Source organism: Eucyclogobius newberryi, unplaced genomic scaffold (genome assembly GCF_026437365.1).
Source record: "Eucyclogobius newberryi isolate DKJ021-1_F unplaced genomic scaffold, fEucNew1.0.hap1 SCAF_14, whole genome shotgun sequence".
NCBI lineage: Eukaryota > Metazoa > Chordata > Actinopteri > Gobiiformes > Gobiidae > Eucyclogobius > Eucyclogobius newberryi.
Window position 1 is genome coordinate 18,415,829 of NW_027315768.1, and position 17,896 is coordinate 18,433,724.

At 40.8% G+C, this 17,896-nt stretch overlaps 3 protein-coding genes across 3 annotated transcripts; 2 read left to right on the plus strand and 1 right to left on the minus strand.

The window, feature by feature from the left end:
- The first annotated feature begins 1,893 nt into the window (after window positions 1-1,893).
- On the plus strand, window positions 1,894-6,718 carry piga (phosphatidylinositol glycan anchor biosynthesis, class A). The gene is made up of 7 exons (XM_072444662.1): window positions 1,894-2,002; window positions 2,303-2,771; window positions 2,842-3,112; window positions 3,219-3,351; window positions 3,442-3,574; window positions 5,493-5,699; window positions 6,121-6,718. The coding sequence occupies exons 2-7, from the start codon at window positions 2,337-2,339 to the stop codon at window positions 6,397-6,399; spliced, it is 1,458 nt and encodes a 485-aa protein (XP_072300763.1). The 5' UTR covers window positions 1,894-2,002; window positions 2,303-2,336; the 3' UTR covers window positions 6,400-6,718.
- A 458-nt stretch (window positions 6,719-7,176) lies between these two features.
- On the plus strand, window positions 7,177-9,673 carry asb11 (ankyrin repeat and SOCS box containing 11). The gene is made up of 7 exons (XM_072444039.1): window positions 7,177-7,415; window positions 8,002-8,081; window positions 8,160-8,267; window positions 8,348-8,498; window positions 8,700-8,834; window positions 9,195-9,383; window positions 9,465-9,673. Exons 1-7 carry the CDS (start codon window positions 7,325-7,327, stop codon window positions 9,587-9,589), a joined length of 879 nt encoding a protein of 292 aa, XP_072300140.1. The 5' UTR covers window positions 7,177-7,324; the 3' UTR covers window positions 9,590-9,673.
- A 710-nt stretch (window positions 9,674-10,383) lies between these two features.
- On the minus strand, window positions 10,384-12,955 carry LOC140359630 (gastrin-releasing peptide receptor-like). The gene is made up of 3 exons (XM_072444666.1): window positions 12,448-12,955; window positions 11,245-11,590; window positions 10,384-10,915 (listed from the first exon to the last, which is right to left on the minus strand). Exons 1-3 carry the CDS (start codon window positions 12,852-12,854, stop codon window positions 10,601-10,603), a joined length of 1,068 nt encoding a protein of 355 aa, XP_072300767.1. The 5' UTR covers window positions 12,855-12,955; the 3' UTR covers window positions 10,384-10,600.
- Between the last annotated feature and the right edge of the window lie 4,941 nt (window positions 12,956-17,896).

A 17,896-nucleotide genomic window follows, 5' to 3' on the forward strand; every position in this document is an offset into this window, starting at 1 on the left:
ACACAGGACACACAGGACACACAGGACACACAGGACACACAGGACACACATGACACACATGACACACAGGGCACACAGGGCACACAGGACACACATGACACACATGACACACAGGACACACAGGACACACAGGACACACATGACACACATGACACACAGGACACACATGACACACATGACACACAGGACACACAGGACACACAGGACACACATGACACACAGGGCACACAGGACACACAGGACACACAGGACACACAGGACACACAGGGCACACAGGACACACAGGACACACAGGGCACACAGGACACACAGGACACACAGGACACACATGACACACAGGACACACAGGACACACATGACACACATGACACACATGACACACAGGGCACACAGGACACACAGGACACACAGGACACACAGGACACACAGGGCACACAGGACACACAGGACACACAGGACACACAGGACACACAGGGCACACAGGACACACAGGACACACATGGCACACAGGACACACAGGACACACAGGACACACAGGGCACACAGGACACACAGGACACACAAGACACACAGGACACACATGGCACACAGGACACACAGGACACACAGGACACACAGGACACACAGGACACACAGGACACACATGACACACATGACACACATGACACACATGACACACAAGACACACATGACACACATGACACACACACCGGCAGCCTCAGTGTCTGAGTCAACATTATTTCAAGAATTGTGGAAATTATCATTCAAATCACAACATGCAGAAGATGCAGCTGAAGATGCCAAATCCCACATGAGACGAGTGCGCAGTGAAAGCACATTATGTCACCTTAGCCAGCATTTTTAAAAGATTTTTTGGCACGTATGCTTTATTTGACTCACGATACTGCCCCATTCTGAAGGCACATGTGCGAGCCACTAAGACACATCCAGTTAAAAAAATACTGACACCTTCTACTTCACAAGAAAGTTAACACAACACAACGTAGGAGATTTTGCATTCCTTTCTCCTTTCTAACGTAACATTAGGCGTATGGATTATGCCTCTGTGGTTAGACTGTTTACAGAGGTCCAGAAAACACCAGGGTGTGTTTTACTTGCATTCTTACCACAGTCACATATCCCATGGGCGCAGGCATCTTGAAAATGTCACAAACATTAATTAAGTGAGAACCTATACATCATAATTAAAACAATATCTTAATAGGCTAACAACCTTGAATATTTTAAAATATATGTTTGGAACAAGTAGTAGTGTGGGATAACGTAGATTGTAAATATTTAGGGCCTAAATTGCCTCTGCTGGTGTTTGGTGTTTAGTTGTCTGTATTCTAATTGTTACGGGTAATTTGGATTGCCTGCGTGTAGCTGTCTTTGGGCTCATATAGGCTATTTATCATGCAATGTTCCTGTCAATATAAATAAATACACATAAGTTTCATATATTCATGCTTACATAAATAGTACATGGGCAGGCAAGGCAAGGCAAGTTTATGTGTAGAGCACATTTCATACACAAGGCAATTCAAAGTGCTTCACACAGCAGGAAAAATGCATTAAAATCACAAAGAAATTACAGAAACAGAAATACAATAAAATTAACTAAAAAAAACATTTAATAAAAAAAACACCTAGCCACAAAATATAGAATATAGAATAAATAAAGTGGCTAAATAATTAATTTGCAATCTCTTTTACAAGCCATAACCCAAATAATATTGATTACTTGGTTAGTCAGCAGTCAACAATTGAAAAAAATAAGAGCGTTTAAATAAAATGTATGGAAAAGTTGCCATTCATAGTTTAATCCTGTAGGCAGCGCCACTGCCAAATCCATCCATTCATGGCAGTGTCGAAGGCTGAACCGGATTGAAAGAAGAAGCAGACCAGGAAGTGTCGGGCGTAATCAGAATGCTCAAGAATAAAGCACCTACATTTAAACACCTTTCGAATTTTAAAGACTTCTTATGACAGGATGTTCGCGGTAAGTTTACTCACTACCAATAACCTATACAACCAACCAATAATAGAGGTTAGGTTGGTTCATGCTTATTCTTGAGTCCTTTATAAGCAACATGTTGAGGACTTTTCGCATTCAAAAGATATGCTTTTTTTTCTTCTCCCGAATTGTCAATCGCTATGGCAACGGTCTTTAAGTTTTCATCATTCTGAAATCCATGGCTAGCCTTTGTGAACAACGTTTATAATTACTGGCTAACTTGCAAAATATAAACCTATAATAATAATAAGTATGCTGCTTGTTCTGACCTTTTGTCTTGGCCAGTTGCTCTAGAGTATAGACCTGGGCGGAAGACGTCATGCAGCAAAGAAGAGGAGCAGGTTTAAAAGCCCTTTCTTCTGAGAAATGTCACGCCTCCACTGCCGAGGTCTCCAGAAAGAAGCACAGCATCTGTATGGTGTCAGACTTTTTCTATCCAAATATGGGAGGAGTGGAAAGTCACATTTACCAGCTGTCCCAGTGTCTAATTGCGATGGGGCACAAGGTGGTAATAGCCACCCATGCCTATGGCAGGAGGAAGGGCATCCGGCACCTGACAAATGGTCTGAAGGTGTACTACCTCCCGCTGCAGGTCATGTACAACCAGTCCACAGCCACCACCTGCTTCCACAGCCTGCCGCTGCTGCGCTGTGTGTTTGTCCGCGAGCGCATCACCATTGTACACTCACACAGCTCCTTCTCTTCCATGGCACATGACGCACTTTTCCACGCCAAGACCATGGGCCTGAATACTGTATGTGCACTGTGAATGTAAATAATTGATTGCAGTGATGCTCCATGAAATAATCTCAATGTAATTACAGGTGTTCACTGACCACTCACTCTTTGGTTTTGCCGATGTCAGTTCTGTGCTCACCAACAAACTTCTGACCATTACCCTCTGTGATACCAACCATATCGTGTGTGTCTCATATACCAGTAAAGAAAACACAGTACTGCGTGCTGCTCTCAACCCAGAAATAGTCTCTGTTATTCCCAATGCTGTGGACCCTACAGACTTTACTCCTGACCCCTCTCAACGCCCAGATGATAGGATTACAATTGTTGTAATAAGTCGACTTGTTTATCGCAAAGGTGAGAGCTATAAAAATGTCAAAAATATGTGGTTTTCTGAATTTGAAACCGCATGCATCTCGGAAAATTGCATTTTTGCAGAACCTATGCTTTGTTCTCCTCATAGGTATTGATCTTCTCGGTGGAATAATCCCTGAGCTTTGCCTTAAATATCCTGATTTACACTTCTTAATTGGAGGTGAAGGACCAAAACGAATTATTCTGGAAGAAGTAAGAGAGAAATACCAACTGCATGACAGGTGCATTGTGCATTTATACTGAAGTCATTAGTGCATGTTGTACTCATTACATTGGGTATTTAACTGTGTTTAACTAAATGTGAACTGCAGGGTGCGTCTGTTGGGAGCTCTGGAGCATAAAGATGTGCGAGGAGTTCTGGTGAAGGGCCACATCTTCCTGAACACATCTCTAACTGAAGCCTTTTGTATGGCCATTGTGGAAGGAGCCAGCTGTGGATTGCAGGTGAGTTATCTGTCAAACACATACTCACAGTTACAACAAGTTAGACAATCACTTCTTACAAATACTTAAATCCAGCCATTCCCAAAGTCTGTAACACTGTGGCCTCCAAATCTTAATTCATACTTCATATATAAAATAATACGTTATGTTTTTCACATAAGATGAACTATGTAGGTATTTTGCACATTTAAAGCAGTACATTTAAACACAGTTCTATGATTGATTTCAAGCTCAATTTTCTTTAATATGTTGTTATAGACAACTTTTGTGGCCTTCTCTAAAGTGCCACTGCATTAATGTATATTTTCCCAGTTTTGACTGGACTGGTCAATTAATTGGTTGATGAATTAACTAATTTTATTCAAACATTTTAAAAAGAAGGGTGCGTTCACTGAAAAATATATTTATCATTTTTATATTTTTTATATCATTATTAGGGTTTTCTTTCTCGCTTCTCTTTAATATAATATAATTTTATTTAATGTTAACTTATGTATATACTACGTGAATATAAGTTAAAATATTTAAAACAAATAGACGTGTACTCTTTAATTGTATATATCATTTAAAATTTTAATGGGAATTCTAAAATATTCAGTAATGAAACCAACTTAATTTCAATTTAATAATAAAATATGTTTCATGTTGTATACCATCGCTTGTTTGACTTGGTAAATGGTGATACTGTCTTTGTGCCATACTCATGATACTGTGATACTGTCTTTGTGCCATACTCATGATACTGTGATACTGTCTTTGTGCCATACTCATGATACTGTGATACTGTCTTTGTGCCATACTCATGATACTGTCTTTGTGCCATACTCATGATACTGTGATACTGTCTTTGTGCCATACTCATGATACTGTCTTTGTGCCATACTCATGATACTGTGATACTGTCTTTGTGCCATACTCATGATACCGTCTTTGTGCCATACTCATGATACTGTGATACTGTCTTTGTGCCATACTCATGATACTGTCTTTGTGCCATACTCATGATACTGTCTTTGTGCCATACTCATGATACTGTGATACTGTCTTTGTGCCATACTCATGATACTGTCTTTGTGCCATACTCATGATACTGTCTTTGTGCCATACTCATGATACTGTGATACTGTCTTTGTGCCATACTCATGATACTGTCTTTGTGCCATACTCATGATACTGTCTTTGTGCCATACTCATGATACTGTCTTTGTGCCATACTCATGATACTGTGATACTGTCTTTGTGCCATACTCATGATACTGTGATACTGTCTTTGTGCCATACTCATGATACTGTGATACTGTCTTTGTGCCATACTCATGATACTGTCTTTGTGCCATACTCATGATACTGTGATACTGTCTTTGTGCCATACTCATGATACTGTCTTTGTGCCATACTCATGATACTGTCTTTGTGCCATACTCATGATACTGTCTTTGTGCCATACTCATGATACTGTGATACTGTCTTTGTGCCATACTCATGATACTGTGATACCGTCTTTGTGCCATACTCATGATACCGTCTTTGTGCCATACTCATGATACTGTGATACTGTCTTTGTGCCATACTCATGATACTGTGATACCGTCTTTGTGCCATACTCATGATACCGTCTTTGTGCCATACTCATGATACTGTGATACTGTCTTTGTGCCATACTCATGATACTGTCTTTGTGCCATACTCATGATACTGTCTTTGTGCCATACTCATGATACTGTCTTTGTGCCATACTCATGATACTGTGATACTGTCTTTGTGCCATACTCATGATACTGTGATACTGTCTTTGTGCCATACTCATGATACTGTGATACTGTCTTTGTGCCATACTCATGATACTGTCTTTGTGCCATATTTATTGTGAAATGTTGTATGATTATATTCATGAAATTCTTTTTACACACGTCCTAAGGTGGTGAGTACTCGTGTTGGAGGCATTCCTGAGGTGTTGCCTGAAGACCTCATTACCTTGTGTGAGCCCACTGTGCGCTCGCTGTGCGCTGGTCTGGAGTCCGTCATAGCACAGCAGCGCGCAGGAATCGTGCCTTCTCCGGCTTCTATTCACGCACGTGTCCGTAAACTCTACACCTGGAGGAATGTCGCAGAGAGGACGGAAAAGGTGGGATTTATAAGTGTATGCTGTATTTAATTAAGATAAATAAATTATGAAAATATATAGTGACAAGGAAAGGAAATACCAGAATATCTTCATGGCAGTATGATGCATGACTGTGTTACGTCTCGAGTCAACTCTTTTCATTCACTTTTTGTTTGGTTAGTTTTTTGTTTACGAAAATATTTATGTTTTGCCATAGTTTTAGTCATTATGGTTACCTTTTGTTTACTTTTTGTCAAAATATGACAAACTATGACACGATATGTTGGCTGATGAAATGAACACTGAGTACCCCAAAACCAATGGAAATTTGCCTTACTCTACAATCCGTTTACATGCATTTGTCTTATGTACGTTCATTGATATACTTTGTTCCTGCAAAATATACAAAAAGTGTTATCATCCTTGGGTATGTTGTTTTCAGGTGTATGACAGCGTGGCAGACGTGGAGGTGCTTCCCCTGGACAGACGGATACACCGGCTGAGCACTCACTGTGGCCCAGTAGCAGGGACCATCTTTGCATTTGTCGCTGTACTTGACTTTCTGTTTCTGCTCCTGCTGCAGTGGTTGGTGCCAGATCGAGTTATGGATGTTGCTGTTGACGCCACTGGTCCTTGTGGTTTATGGAAAAGGGAACAAAAAGATGAAATGTGTAGTAAAATGGTATTAAGCAAAGAGCAAGATGAGTCTCTGAGTACATGATATTGTTTACATTACTGATGAAATCAGGAACTCAGGTGCAAAGTGAAATGATAGTCCGCCAGTGATCTTATAATAAAATGCACTTTTTATACGTCATAGTCCAATAACATGTACATTGCTGAATGACAAAATTATTTATAGAACCTCTTATTTGCTTTGTCGTGAAAATCCTGTTCGGGAGTTGATGCCAATTGTTTGATATTTTGCAATAGTTTGGTGTATTTTACTGCAAACTATGATTGTTGTTATTACCTTTGGATAAAAGCACAGTCTTGCATTGCACTGGAAGTAATGCACACAAGTTCAGAACCTTTTTTCTTTTGGAGCTATATAAGCTATATATAAACAATATTTTATGCTAATGCAGTGGTGTTGGTGGTTTTATTTTGTTGTTCATTGGTGTATGACATTGTAATAAATACTTTTCAAACTTATAAGGGAGATCTACCTGTACTTGTCGGTTTGTCCTAAAGGCATTTCCTGCTGTGGGACTAGTTAGGGCACAGCTCTCAGGAATGTAGATTGCCAGTCAAAACAAGCAGCATTATTAAAACAAGCAGAGATAGGGATTTACTACTTGGAGACTCAAGGTCTAACACTTAATTAAATTGTTTATTTTACTTTTTGTTTAACCGTCTTTTGAAAAAATATAAATGAAACGTTTTCACAATGAGTAAGCAATTGAGTAGAGAACAGGAGATGTATTTGCTTGTGAAGTGATGTAAATGAAACTATTCGAGCCCATCTTTGCCACTATTGTTATGCACATTGCCTAAATTCACTTGCTGGGCTGAGGGTTAGTGGGTGGTGTCGGTGTGGGGGAGGTATTGTGGTCAGATAAAACCAAGAGGAAACCTGCTTGTTTTTCTGAGTTCCCTCCTTAAGTCCAGCAGAGTTGTGTGGAGGAGTTTACAGTATCTTCACCATGGCTGTTGTTCAGACAGTGCAATCCTTGTTCTCACAGCCCTGGCCTCCGCACATCTACAGCGGGATGGCATGCAATGCACTCATGGCGGGTATGTTTTTTATGTTGTCAGTTTATTTAAGTACATTTTTCTATTTTCATGGTGCTCAAGAAAGAAAATGTTTTTTCCTTACAGTAAGATCTGGGTTAATTGTTTATTGAGCTTAATTTTGAAAGGTTAACAAAGTAATTTTATTTTTTACGTATGTAAAAGTACAGCTACATGGCTAAGTACTGCTGCACAAATTCTTCTTAATTAAGATACGGATGAAAAATACTACTCAACTAGTTACTAGTAACTGAGAGGAAATTTGAGTTGCATTTTAGATCAATCTTTTATACAAATCTATTAATTAAATAGTTTAAATCTGATGTATGTGTGGGTTTAGAAAGAAGCAGAGCCAGAGGTGAGACGGCCAAGCATTGGGACTACTTGGACTTGTAATACAACTAAGTATTACAAATTCAAGTGGTTAGAATTATACTATTGAATTTACATGTGCAAACATCTACTACAATTATCCAAAGGATTTGTAATAATCTCAGTACAATGTTAAATCAAGAACATGTTATAGTTAATAGTATTTTCTTTCTTTACTTACTTATTTGTGTTAAATGTACCACACATTTTCACTCAGACACGTGGGCAGACAGAACTCCCCTACATGAGGCTGCATGTCAAGGCAGACTGCTTCATCTCAGAGACCTCATTGCTCAGGTAATGGTGATGCTTTTGTTTTTATGTTGAGCTAAAACAGGGCCCTTACATCATTGTTCTCATGGTGGCTCTCTGCAGGGTTTCCATGTGGATACACTTACAATGGACAGAGTTTCTCCTCTCCATGAGGCATGCCTCAGTGGACATTATGCTTGTGCCAAGTTTCTACTGGACAATGGAGCAAATGTATAAAATACAGTTTTTCTAAATTAAATCAGGACTTAGTGTATTTAAATGGCATTGAAACATACTGTTTTGATTCTCAGGTAAATGTCATTTCAACAGATGGTGCCACTCCTCTCTTCAATGCCTGCAGCGGTGGGAATCCTGCATGTGTCAGATTAATCCTGCAGTGTGAAGCCTTCATGCACCACACATACCAGCCGGCATCACCTATACATGAAGCTGCTAAGCAAGGTTAGAACAGATCTGGACCTAATAGTTTTCCATTAAATAGCATGGCATTGCAGTAGCATTGCTTTTCATCCATGGCGTTCTTGAGATTTGATGTGTAATTGCGTAATCAACAGTGTTTGACCAAATACAGGGTTACAATTTATGGACTGGATCTAGTTCATTTCCAAGCAGTTGTTTTGTGTTATGCTCTTTGTATCTCAGGTCATAAGGAGTGTCTGGAGCTGTTGTTGTCCTTCGGGGCTCATATTGATTTAGAGCTGCCAGTGTTGGGGACTCCTCTATATTTTGCCTGTCTGAACCGGGCTACAGCCAGCGTCAGGACTCTGTTGCTCTTAGGTGAGTTTTTACAGGGATTACACTACTGTATGTCTGTGACTGACGAGCCAAGAAGATAACTTCTTTGTATTGCAAACATTCTCCATATTCCCAAAAATGTCAGTATGATGTCAGAAGTTCGTCTTACAGGGAAAACGTATCGGTACTCAGTAGTATAATAACCACTAATGAAATGGTACTGTCAGTCAGGCAAAGCAAACAAGTTTATACTGACCCCTTTTGCAGCAGAAGTTTCAACCCTTGGCCTGAACTATAAGTTATGGAAATGTTCTGTATTGTCGCCCTAAACAAATCTGCTGGTGCTTTTATCCATCCCAATGCCTCAAGATTATTGCTGATAGTTGCAATATGTTTTTTCAGGGGCTGATGTGAGACTAGGCTGTGGGCAGGACAGTCCTTTACACGCTGCAGTGCGAGGAGGAGAGGCGGACATTGTTGACCTGCTTCTGGACTATGGGGCTGATGGGAGCTTGAGGAATGCAGATGGGAAGACTCCTCTTGACATTGCAGAGGCCAACAGTTCAGTGAGAAGAAAACTACTGACTAAAGGTATTGAAAAGGTGTTTAGGCTCATGTATTCCCCCATGTGTGAAATGCAAATGTTATATCTGTTTGTTGTTTGCTGTGAAGGCCCCTGCTCCCTGTCTCAGCTGTGCCGCTTATCAGTGCGCCGCAGTCTGGGGAGAAGTCGTCTACATGCAGCGTCCAGTCTGTTTCTACCTCACAGCATCAAGGCTTTCCTTCTTTATCACTGACACCTCTAAAAAAAAGTATTATTCTCCACATTGATAAGACTTTATTTTCCATTCCATTGTGTTATTATCTGTGTGTTTTGTTTATTAATTTGTATGTTAAAAAAAATCTGTTTCCAAAAACTTACAAAAATAGTCTTGTAATTTGTCATAACATTAAATCAAGACCAATTTATGGTAGTTGTATTTTATTCTTGAGTGAATACAGATACGTAGGTGGAAATAAACTTAGAAAGATGAGATAAAGAAAGATGTAATTTTGAAAGAAAAAGAGATGAACTCTGAGAAACTGATGCGTAGAACTTTATCTGGTTTTGTTCTCAAGAGACATTTATTCAAATGCCAGCATGAAAGGTCACCACGCGTGAGAGTCAGACCGACGTTTAGACAGATCTAACTTGACTCTTTCCTCAAGCTGTAGCTATGATGTAAAAGCACTTTTACAAGTTTAGGCTGTTAAACACTGTGAAAGGCCCTAAAATGTCCTGCATGTTTCACAAACGTCTTCTTCACCTCTGCTAGAGTTTACTTCAGAGTGCACAAGGCAAGGAGGACCGTGGAATTTTGTTCACATCTATCTGTGGTTCACAGACTCGCTTTGATCACTAGTCAGGTATGTTGAATGGGAAAAGGTCAGCAACATATTTGAATGGTTTTATCTCCACAGACCTGCCCTTCTTTTCATTTCAGCCACACATTTATATCCTCTTTGTTTATTATTAAAATTTGACATTTTAGAACATGAACATACACTCTGTAGTACAAGACAACTATTATCAATTATCTAGATGTTTACATTATACAATTTACATCAAAATGTTTACATAACAGCTTACACAATCTAAACTATGATCTATACATCATATAATTTATCATAATGTTTACACTATTCAACAAGTGGGGAAAGTGGAGGAAAGCTGGCAAACACACATCAGTGTATAAGTGTAAAAAAATGCATGTTTGAATTCCTCCATCTTCTCTGCCTCAGATGGAACTATTTGCTGTACATGAGAATCAGACAGAAGTTATGTTGGTGCTCCTGCTGCTCTGGCTGCGTTGACGCTGCTCAACGCGACAACACAGGAGCTGCTTGTTGAAGTGTTTGCTGAAGCTCTTGCTCATCAGGTACAAGGCAAATGGGTTCACGCAGGAGTTGGTGAAGGCTAAGATGCGAGCAGACACACTGGCGATGAAATGGCCAAAGGATGTGTCCACCTGGTCATAGTGGTAGGAGCGGTACAGGTAGAGGATGTGACTTGGCAGCCAGCACACAGCAAACAGGCCCACAAAAACCAGCACGGTCTTGGACAGGCGCTTCCTCGACTTCATCTGAAAAAAAAAACATTTGTTCAGTCAGAAGTGGATACCTCTCCAAACACACTCCAATTGTACAAGAACACGAGATGCATGGACTGGCTAGAGTTGGTATGATTTTAACTGCCAACCTTCTTGTCAAAGCACATGTATTGTACTGTATTTTTTTGTTTTGTTTTTTCAATTTCATGGCCAATATCTTTTGACAGCTCGTATATTTCAGACATTACATTTTGAAATCATCTAAATTTTGTAGATAGACACTTGGGGAAATTTGGAGACACTTCAGGGTTTCACAATAAAAGTTTCTCAAATGTATGTATTTTTTGTAGCAAGACTAAAACCTGTTTCTTGAGATGCTGGTGTCCTTCTTCAGGGAGGTCTTCTGAGCTCCTGATCAGGCTGCGTGCAATGAAGACGTAGTAAACCGATATGATGAGCAGTGGCCCCACATAGAAGATTATGAAGGAGGCCGTGGAGTGGATTTTGGGGTGCAGGTCTCCAGCCTGGGGGTACGGTCCACAGGTCACAAAGGTCTCATTAGTGTGACTGGTGGTGTATGTGTGCAGGTCAGAAAAGACAGCCTCTGGTATGGCCAGGGTGAAAGAGAGGAGCCAAATGACAGCAGCTCGCAGACAGATGCTGACAGTGGAGGCCTGGAGGTCCAAGGGCTTCACTATGGCTTTGTATCTGAAGGAAGAGACACAAAGGTTGGGTAGAGGGCGATATGTTTTGGCCAGGGTTGATGATAGTTTGTATATATTTTTGTATTGTCTGACCTAAGACATCAGCAAATCGGTCACTCAGAAGTGCTCATAATGTAATGTCCCTAAGTCATTTTGATCAGGGACTATGCAAATATCTGTTCCCATCAAATTGAAAGTGCTTTTTTGGGTGTAAACTTCCATCCAAAACATCAAAAACCCAATTGAAACAAAAAAAAATTGTAAATATATTAGTTAGTAGAAGTAAAAATTTAGCAGAATAATAAAGGTTTCTTGAAATAGACCATGCACGATTTCTGTATAGAAAAGTGTGAGAAGTGAGGGCTCGTTTCAAATTATGAATAATGCACAATACAAGATGGTATTCATTTTTAAACAGTATTTTCATCAGTGGCTTTCTTGGATTGTCCCCATCACTCAAGTCAGTAAGACACTGCTCCTCAAAATCAACTGGTTAATATTAATATGATTTGCTTTTGGCTGCACCCCATCCCAAATGTTTGGGCACATCTGGAGCTTGATCCTTTCCCAAATATTTTTGTTTGTGCCTGGTTTAATTTAAAGACTTCCTTGAATTTTTTTTCCTGCTGATTATTACCTTGGTAAAATGCACAGACAAAGACATAGTAATTATCATATTTTTCATATATCAAGTCGGGAATGACAAAATCCAACAAAAATCCAACACACATGCACACATAGCCTACTTGAAAATATTAAAAGTATATGCATACGAGTAAATGGTAAAGTATTCAGTGACTATCACCTTAATGTATTTGTATTTATTTTCAACTTCATCCCAGTAGGTTATTCTTTTCTTACCGGTCCGCTGACAGCGCGGTGAGCGTGAACACAGACACCCCCACTGAGGTGAGCTGGATGAACGGGATGAGTTTACAACCCACGCGCCCGAACAGCCATTCATCCACCAAGTATCGACTGGCATCTACCGGGGCGCATGTGACCAAGAGGAGCAGATCACCCAGCGCGAGACTGGACAGGAACAGGTTTGGCACCGTGCGCATTGACTTCACCAACAGACACGTTTTCATCAAAGTTACGTTTCCTACAAGACCCACAGCAATAATCAGCCCGTACACCGCCGCGATGCCGATGCCCGGGAGCCAGATGTTATACCCGCTTTGCGTGGCGGTGGAATCCAGGGTCAAGTTCAAAAAGAGTAGGCGCTGATCTTCTGCGCTCAGAGCTGCAGGCGCGTCAAGAGACATGACGCATGGAGCGCACGGATCGGTCACAAACCAACGATGTCCGCGCTTTTGACTTTATAGAGTTCTGGCGCGGCGTGCGTGACATGCGCATCTGGTTAGGCGCTGGCAGATCCAAGGAATTGATTGTCACAGTTGTATTAAAATGTTGTCTTTTTAAAAGGCCTTTTTAAGTAAATGAATCACAAACATTCAGGTTTCAGATTGGAATTTCTGTTCCTTTTGATATGCTTCCACCTTATGCCCTTCACATGGGGCATAAGGTGGCATTAAGACAATAAAGCAACATTACTCTAATTTTATGCCAGAACCTGCAAAGTTAGCTAAACGCTTTAGAATGAATCTCTTGTAAAAAATCTATTGTGAGAAGAAAACAACACGATAACATAAAACCATCAACAAAATAAATAAATAAATAATTCATTTTGTGTTTTTTCAGCCTTCAGTCACAGTACACTTTTTTTTGGAAGTTTCTGCAGCACAGCACCCATAAAAAGATTGTTGAAAATGTTTGTCTGGACACACACAAAAATATGTCTGGAACACTGTGTCTGTGTCCAAACTTAAATTGACCTATGAAGTTTAGCTCTTTACATCATTACAACACCTGTCAAGTTGCTTTAAAGCCACTGAGGGCAGACTATAATTGGATAAAACCACTTGGACTTAACACAATTTAAATGCAAATTATGTCTCTTTTTGAGCCTATATGAAACAGCATGATACAGAGGTACAAAATGTTCCTCATTTTGATTCTCATATGGTCTGTTGTCCATAGGCAAAATTGCTTCAAAGAGTGTGTATTTCATCTCCTGCATGGTGTTTTAATTGTTTGGCTTTTGCAGAAGATTGGGGACAAGTGATCTTCAAAGAGGGCTTTTCAGTTCATGCTTCAATCTTCAACCACCAACACAGAGGCACACACTCCAAAAGCATGTTCTGATTGCTCTGCTGTTTCAAGTATTAACTCAAGATGGGATTTTCACCACCAATGATTGAGCCAATTTTAGTTTAATATCCAACTGTTCCTCACATTACTCACTTTATTTTATGCCTTAATAGACCCCATGTCCAACTTTTATTTCTGCCTTAATAAACCTTTTTGGGGGGTTTTATCTGAAATTTGCAATCATATCTCAAAGGCTTTCATCCAGCCTGTTGCTGACCAAATGGACTTAAACATCATAGGGGATGTTGAATTTTGTCTTTAGCTATTCCATTTTATCCAACATCTTATTAAAGGGAACTCTTAAGCTGCTTGATATGCTGTACTTAAACATATAGCTGTAACCCACTTATTTCCAGTTACATTAATCATTCCGGGAAGCATCAGGTTCAGTTTGTTCTCCAAACCCACGAATAAAAAATTACCCTAAAATAAAATGCTAAATGAAAGGTTCAAAGCGTCTTGCCAAATCTAATCTGTATTAAGCTTGGGAATTAATTAATACAAAAATGGCACCCTGGAAGGTAGTTTTTGAAAGTTACCTTTGGAGCAGCAAAACAAATAATACAAATTTGACATAGCCATACTTGAAAATTGGCAATAATTTAAATCCACCATATTATAAGTTTGAAAACATAGGTGGCCTGTTTAAAATACAGGATACTCAAATTCTATTCACTCAATAAAGATATACAATTTTAACCTAAGTCCATTCTTTAGGGCTTCACCAGACCATTAGTGACCGAGTTTTTATGGAAACAAAGCAACCACAAAATAAGGTAGCCTAACCTTTCTGCGGTCTCGCTCTGGTCTCATGAAGGGCCTGATATAATGTGTAAAGTAGCATGACTAGCTAGATAATGTGCAATGGCTGAAGCCATTGCGAGTGTCTGCATTCTTGCGTAAAAGTACTACCACATGTTATACTTGAGTAAAACCTACATTCATGTATAATGATGTAAGTGTACATACATTTAGCTCTTGCATTTCTATTGCAAGAATACACGCTTTTGTTCATTATACAGTTATATAATTTGAGTATATACATCGCATCAATGTATACAAAACATAAGATGAATGCCCGAGTATGAACATGAAGAATAGGAATAATAGGAATATTATTCAAATGTTCTAAATTTTGAGTCCTTTTTGTATCTTCTTTCATGGTACTTTTTCTGTACATCCTTGTGTGTCAGGTCACTCTTCTTCGGTTTGTTCTTTTCTGCTTTTGCAAAATCAGACTCTGAACGTTTGAGCCTTCGTTGATTTTTCCTCTTTTTATGTTTTGAGACCTTTTTCCCAGTTTGGAGTAAATCAGGTTGATGACCCAAAGTGTTCGTATTTACTTTAGAAACAGGCACATTTGGTATTTTGGCAGTATTTTCAGGAACTACGTTTTCAGTTGGATGTTCATTAGGTTGATTCAGATTAGTGCAAAGTAAAACAGACTGTGCTTCACAGACAGATTCAGTCAGATTCTTTGTACGATTACTCGCAGCTTTCACTGGCACCTCCTCATGTAAACACGATTGGCCCTGATTTGTTTCATCCATGGAAGAGTTCTCTGTGCTCAAATCTATGACAGAACTCAGCAAAATGAGCTGTTGTTGTTTTTGTTGTTGTTGTTTTATGGCGGTTAATATCCAAGTTACATTACTTTATTCTTTAGACTTCATTTTTCAGAGTTAATTCCAGGGCTGACTCTTCTTCATGTTGTTGTTGTTGTTGTTGTTGTTGTTGTTGTTGTTGTTTTATGGCGGTTGACATCCGAGTGTTGCATTACCGCCAGACTTTATTCCTTAGACTTTGTCGTAGTCCTAAAAGTTCTACTTCCACTGCCTTGACTTCCAGTGCTTTGTCCTCAGACTCTGTCGTAGTCCGTAAAAGTACTCCTTCCATTGCTTTGGTGTTACAAAGCCCATGAGGTCATGATTTGTCTTTGTGACTAGAATAGTTGTTGTTGTTTCAGAGTGATGGGAGTCTGCTTTTGGGGAGTCAGAGTGATCAGAGTGACGAGATGGGGGTGGAGGTGGTCTCCTGTCCTCGTCCAGTCTCGTAGACGCACGGCTACCAAGCAGCGATATCGTGGAAATATTAAAGCCTATAGAATGAAGCCTAAAGAATAAAGCTGTACGGTGGAAGCACCGAACGTCAAAGGAGAGGAAGATGAAGAAGAGTCTCCCTGGAATAAAGCCGGTTGTTGTCTGAAACAACAACAACTACCAAGCAGCGACATCAGTGGAAATATTAAAGCCTATAGAATGAAGCCTAAAGAATAAAGCTGTACGGTGGAAGCACCGAACGTCAAAGAAGGAGAGGAAGATGAAGAAGAGTCTCCCTGGAATAAAGCCGGTCGGACTCTGAAACAACAACAACTATTCTTGTCACAAAGACATATCATGACCTCATGGGCTTTGTAACACCAAAGCAATGGAAGGAGTTCTTTTACGGACTACGACAGTCTGAGGACTACGAAAAGTCTGAGGAATAAAGTCTGGCGGTAATGCAACAATTGGATGCCAACTGCCATAAAACAACAACAACAACAACAACAACAACCACCGGCTTTATTCCAGGGAGACTCTTCTTCATCTTCCTCTCCTTCTTTGACGTTCAGTGCTTCCACCGTACAGCTTTATTCTTTAGGCTTCATTCTATAGGCTTTAATATTTCCACTGATGTCGCTGCTTGGTAGCCGTGCGTCTACGAGACTGGACGAGGACAGGAGACCACCCCCACCCCCATCTCGTCCCTCTGATCACTCTGACTCCCCAAAAGCAGACCCCCATCACTCCGACTCCCATTTAGCGCCTTTAGCCTGTTTTCTATATCTGCCCAATCAAGCTCCTTTGTTCCAAGGAATCTCCCTGCAGCTTTAGCAATGATCCTGATCCTTTCAGTTCTGCTTTGAGTCTGAGCAGCACAGTTGACAACATCCACCATAAAGAGTACAAAATCCTCTCTATCCACAACCAGGGTATTCTCATTAATTCTGGAACCTGCACACTTGGGACCTCCACTCTTGAAACCTTCACACTTCTTGGGAGCCACGCTGGCCTTTCTCATTTCGCCCTGGCTGGGAGCAGCGCTGGCTCCTCTCTCTGTATTTACTCTAAACTCATTACTTGAAACTTTCTTGACTGCATCTGCATAGGATATACCTTGAGAGACCTTTATTTTCTGCACCTCAGCAGCTCTTTTGCTAAACCTGCATCCCCCGTAGGCAGAGCTATGTTCTTCCCCACAGTTACAGCACTTCAGTTTTGCTCCCACGTCACACTTCCCATACTCGTGATCTCCTGCACATTTACCACATCTTTGCCTCCCTCTACAGACCGCTGCAATATGCCCAAAGCGCTGGCACTTAAAGCAACGCAGGGGCGGTGGAACATATGGCCTAACGTCATGGCACATGAACCCAATGAACACCTTACTAGGCAGGCACCTCCCTTCAAGTGTTACCATTACCGACAAGCTGTCACATCTTACCCCAGACCGGGTCACCTTCAACCGCCTAGCGTCCAGCACCTTAGCTCCAGTCAAATTCTCCTTAACTTCATCCACAGACGTCGCCGTAGGGACGCCTACGATAACTCCTCTGACCATGTTTCTTTCAGCATCAGACACAAGAATGTCCTTTCCACCCAGACGTTTAGTTCCAATCGCCTTCCGTTGCTGAGCCGCGTACTTGCACACGACCAGCAGCGAGCCATCCCTAAGGACACTCGCACTCTTGATCACTCCCACAGCTACAGTTAGGCTCTTTGACAATGCCACTGAATTCCACTCCTTAAAGGATGCACTATCCTGTGCAAGCTTTATGATCACCTTACAGTCTCTGCTCTCACCCCGGATATCAATAGCTTCAGCCTCATCCTGCTGCTCATTCCCAGAACCCTCGGACGAGCTAAGGGACTTTTACGTTTCCGGGCACGTGCAGCCAGAAAAGGCTGCTCCTCCACGCCGTCCAGAACGTCTTCGACCACCGATCCACTCTCCTCCGCCATCTCCCGTCTCTCCCAGACCGGGTCACCTTCAACCGCCTAGCGTCCACCACCGTAGTCCTCAGACTGTCGTAGTGCGTAAAAGTACTCCTTCC

Bases quoted from the DNA above. Each gene is read 5' to 3' on its own strand.
- asb11 (XM_072444039.1), top strand. From the start codon at position 7,325: ATGGCTGTTGTTCAGACAGTGCAATCCTTGTTCTCACAGCCCTGGCCT. The intron at 8,268-8,347 runs GTATAAAATACA...TTTGATTCTCAG, and splicing joins TACTGGACAATGGAGCAAAT to GTAAATGTCATTTCAACAGA. The intron at 8,835-9,194 runs GTGAGTTTTTAC...ATGTTTTTTCAG, and splicing joins CAGGACTCTGTTGCTCTTAG to GGGCTGATGTGAGACTAGGC.
- LOC140359630 (XM_072444666.1), bottom strand. From the start codon at position 12,854: ATGTCTCTTGACGCGCCTGCAGCTCTGAGCGCAGAAGATCAGCGCCTA. The intron at 11,591-12,447 runs GTAAGAAAAGAA...CTCTTCCTTCAG, and splicing joins ACCGCGCTGTCAGCGGACCG to ATACAAAGCCATAGTGAAGC. The intron at 10,916-11,244 runs GTTTTAGTCTTG...TTTTTTTTTCAG, and splicing joins ACCAGCATCTCAAGAAACAG to ATGAAGTCGAGGAAGCGCCT.
- piga (XM_072444662.1), top strand. From the start codon at position 2,337: ATGCAGCAAAGAAGAGGAGCAGGTTTAAAAGCCCTTTCTTCTGAGAAA. The intron at 3,113-3,218 runs GTGAGAGCTATA...TTCTCCTCATAG, and splicing joins TCGACTTGTTTATCGCAAAG to GTATTGATCTTCTCGGTGGA. The intron at 5,700-6,120 runs GTGGGATTTATA...TGTTGTTTTCAG, and splicing joins TCGCAGAGAGGACGGAAAAG to GTGTATGACAGCGTGGCAGA.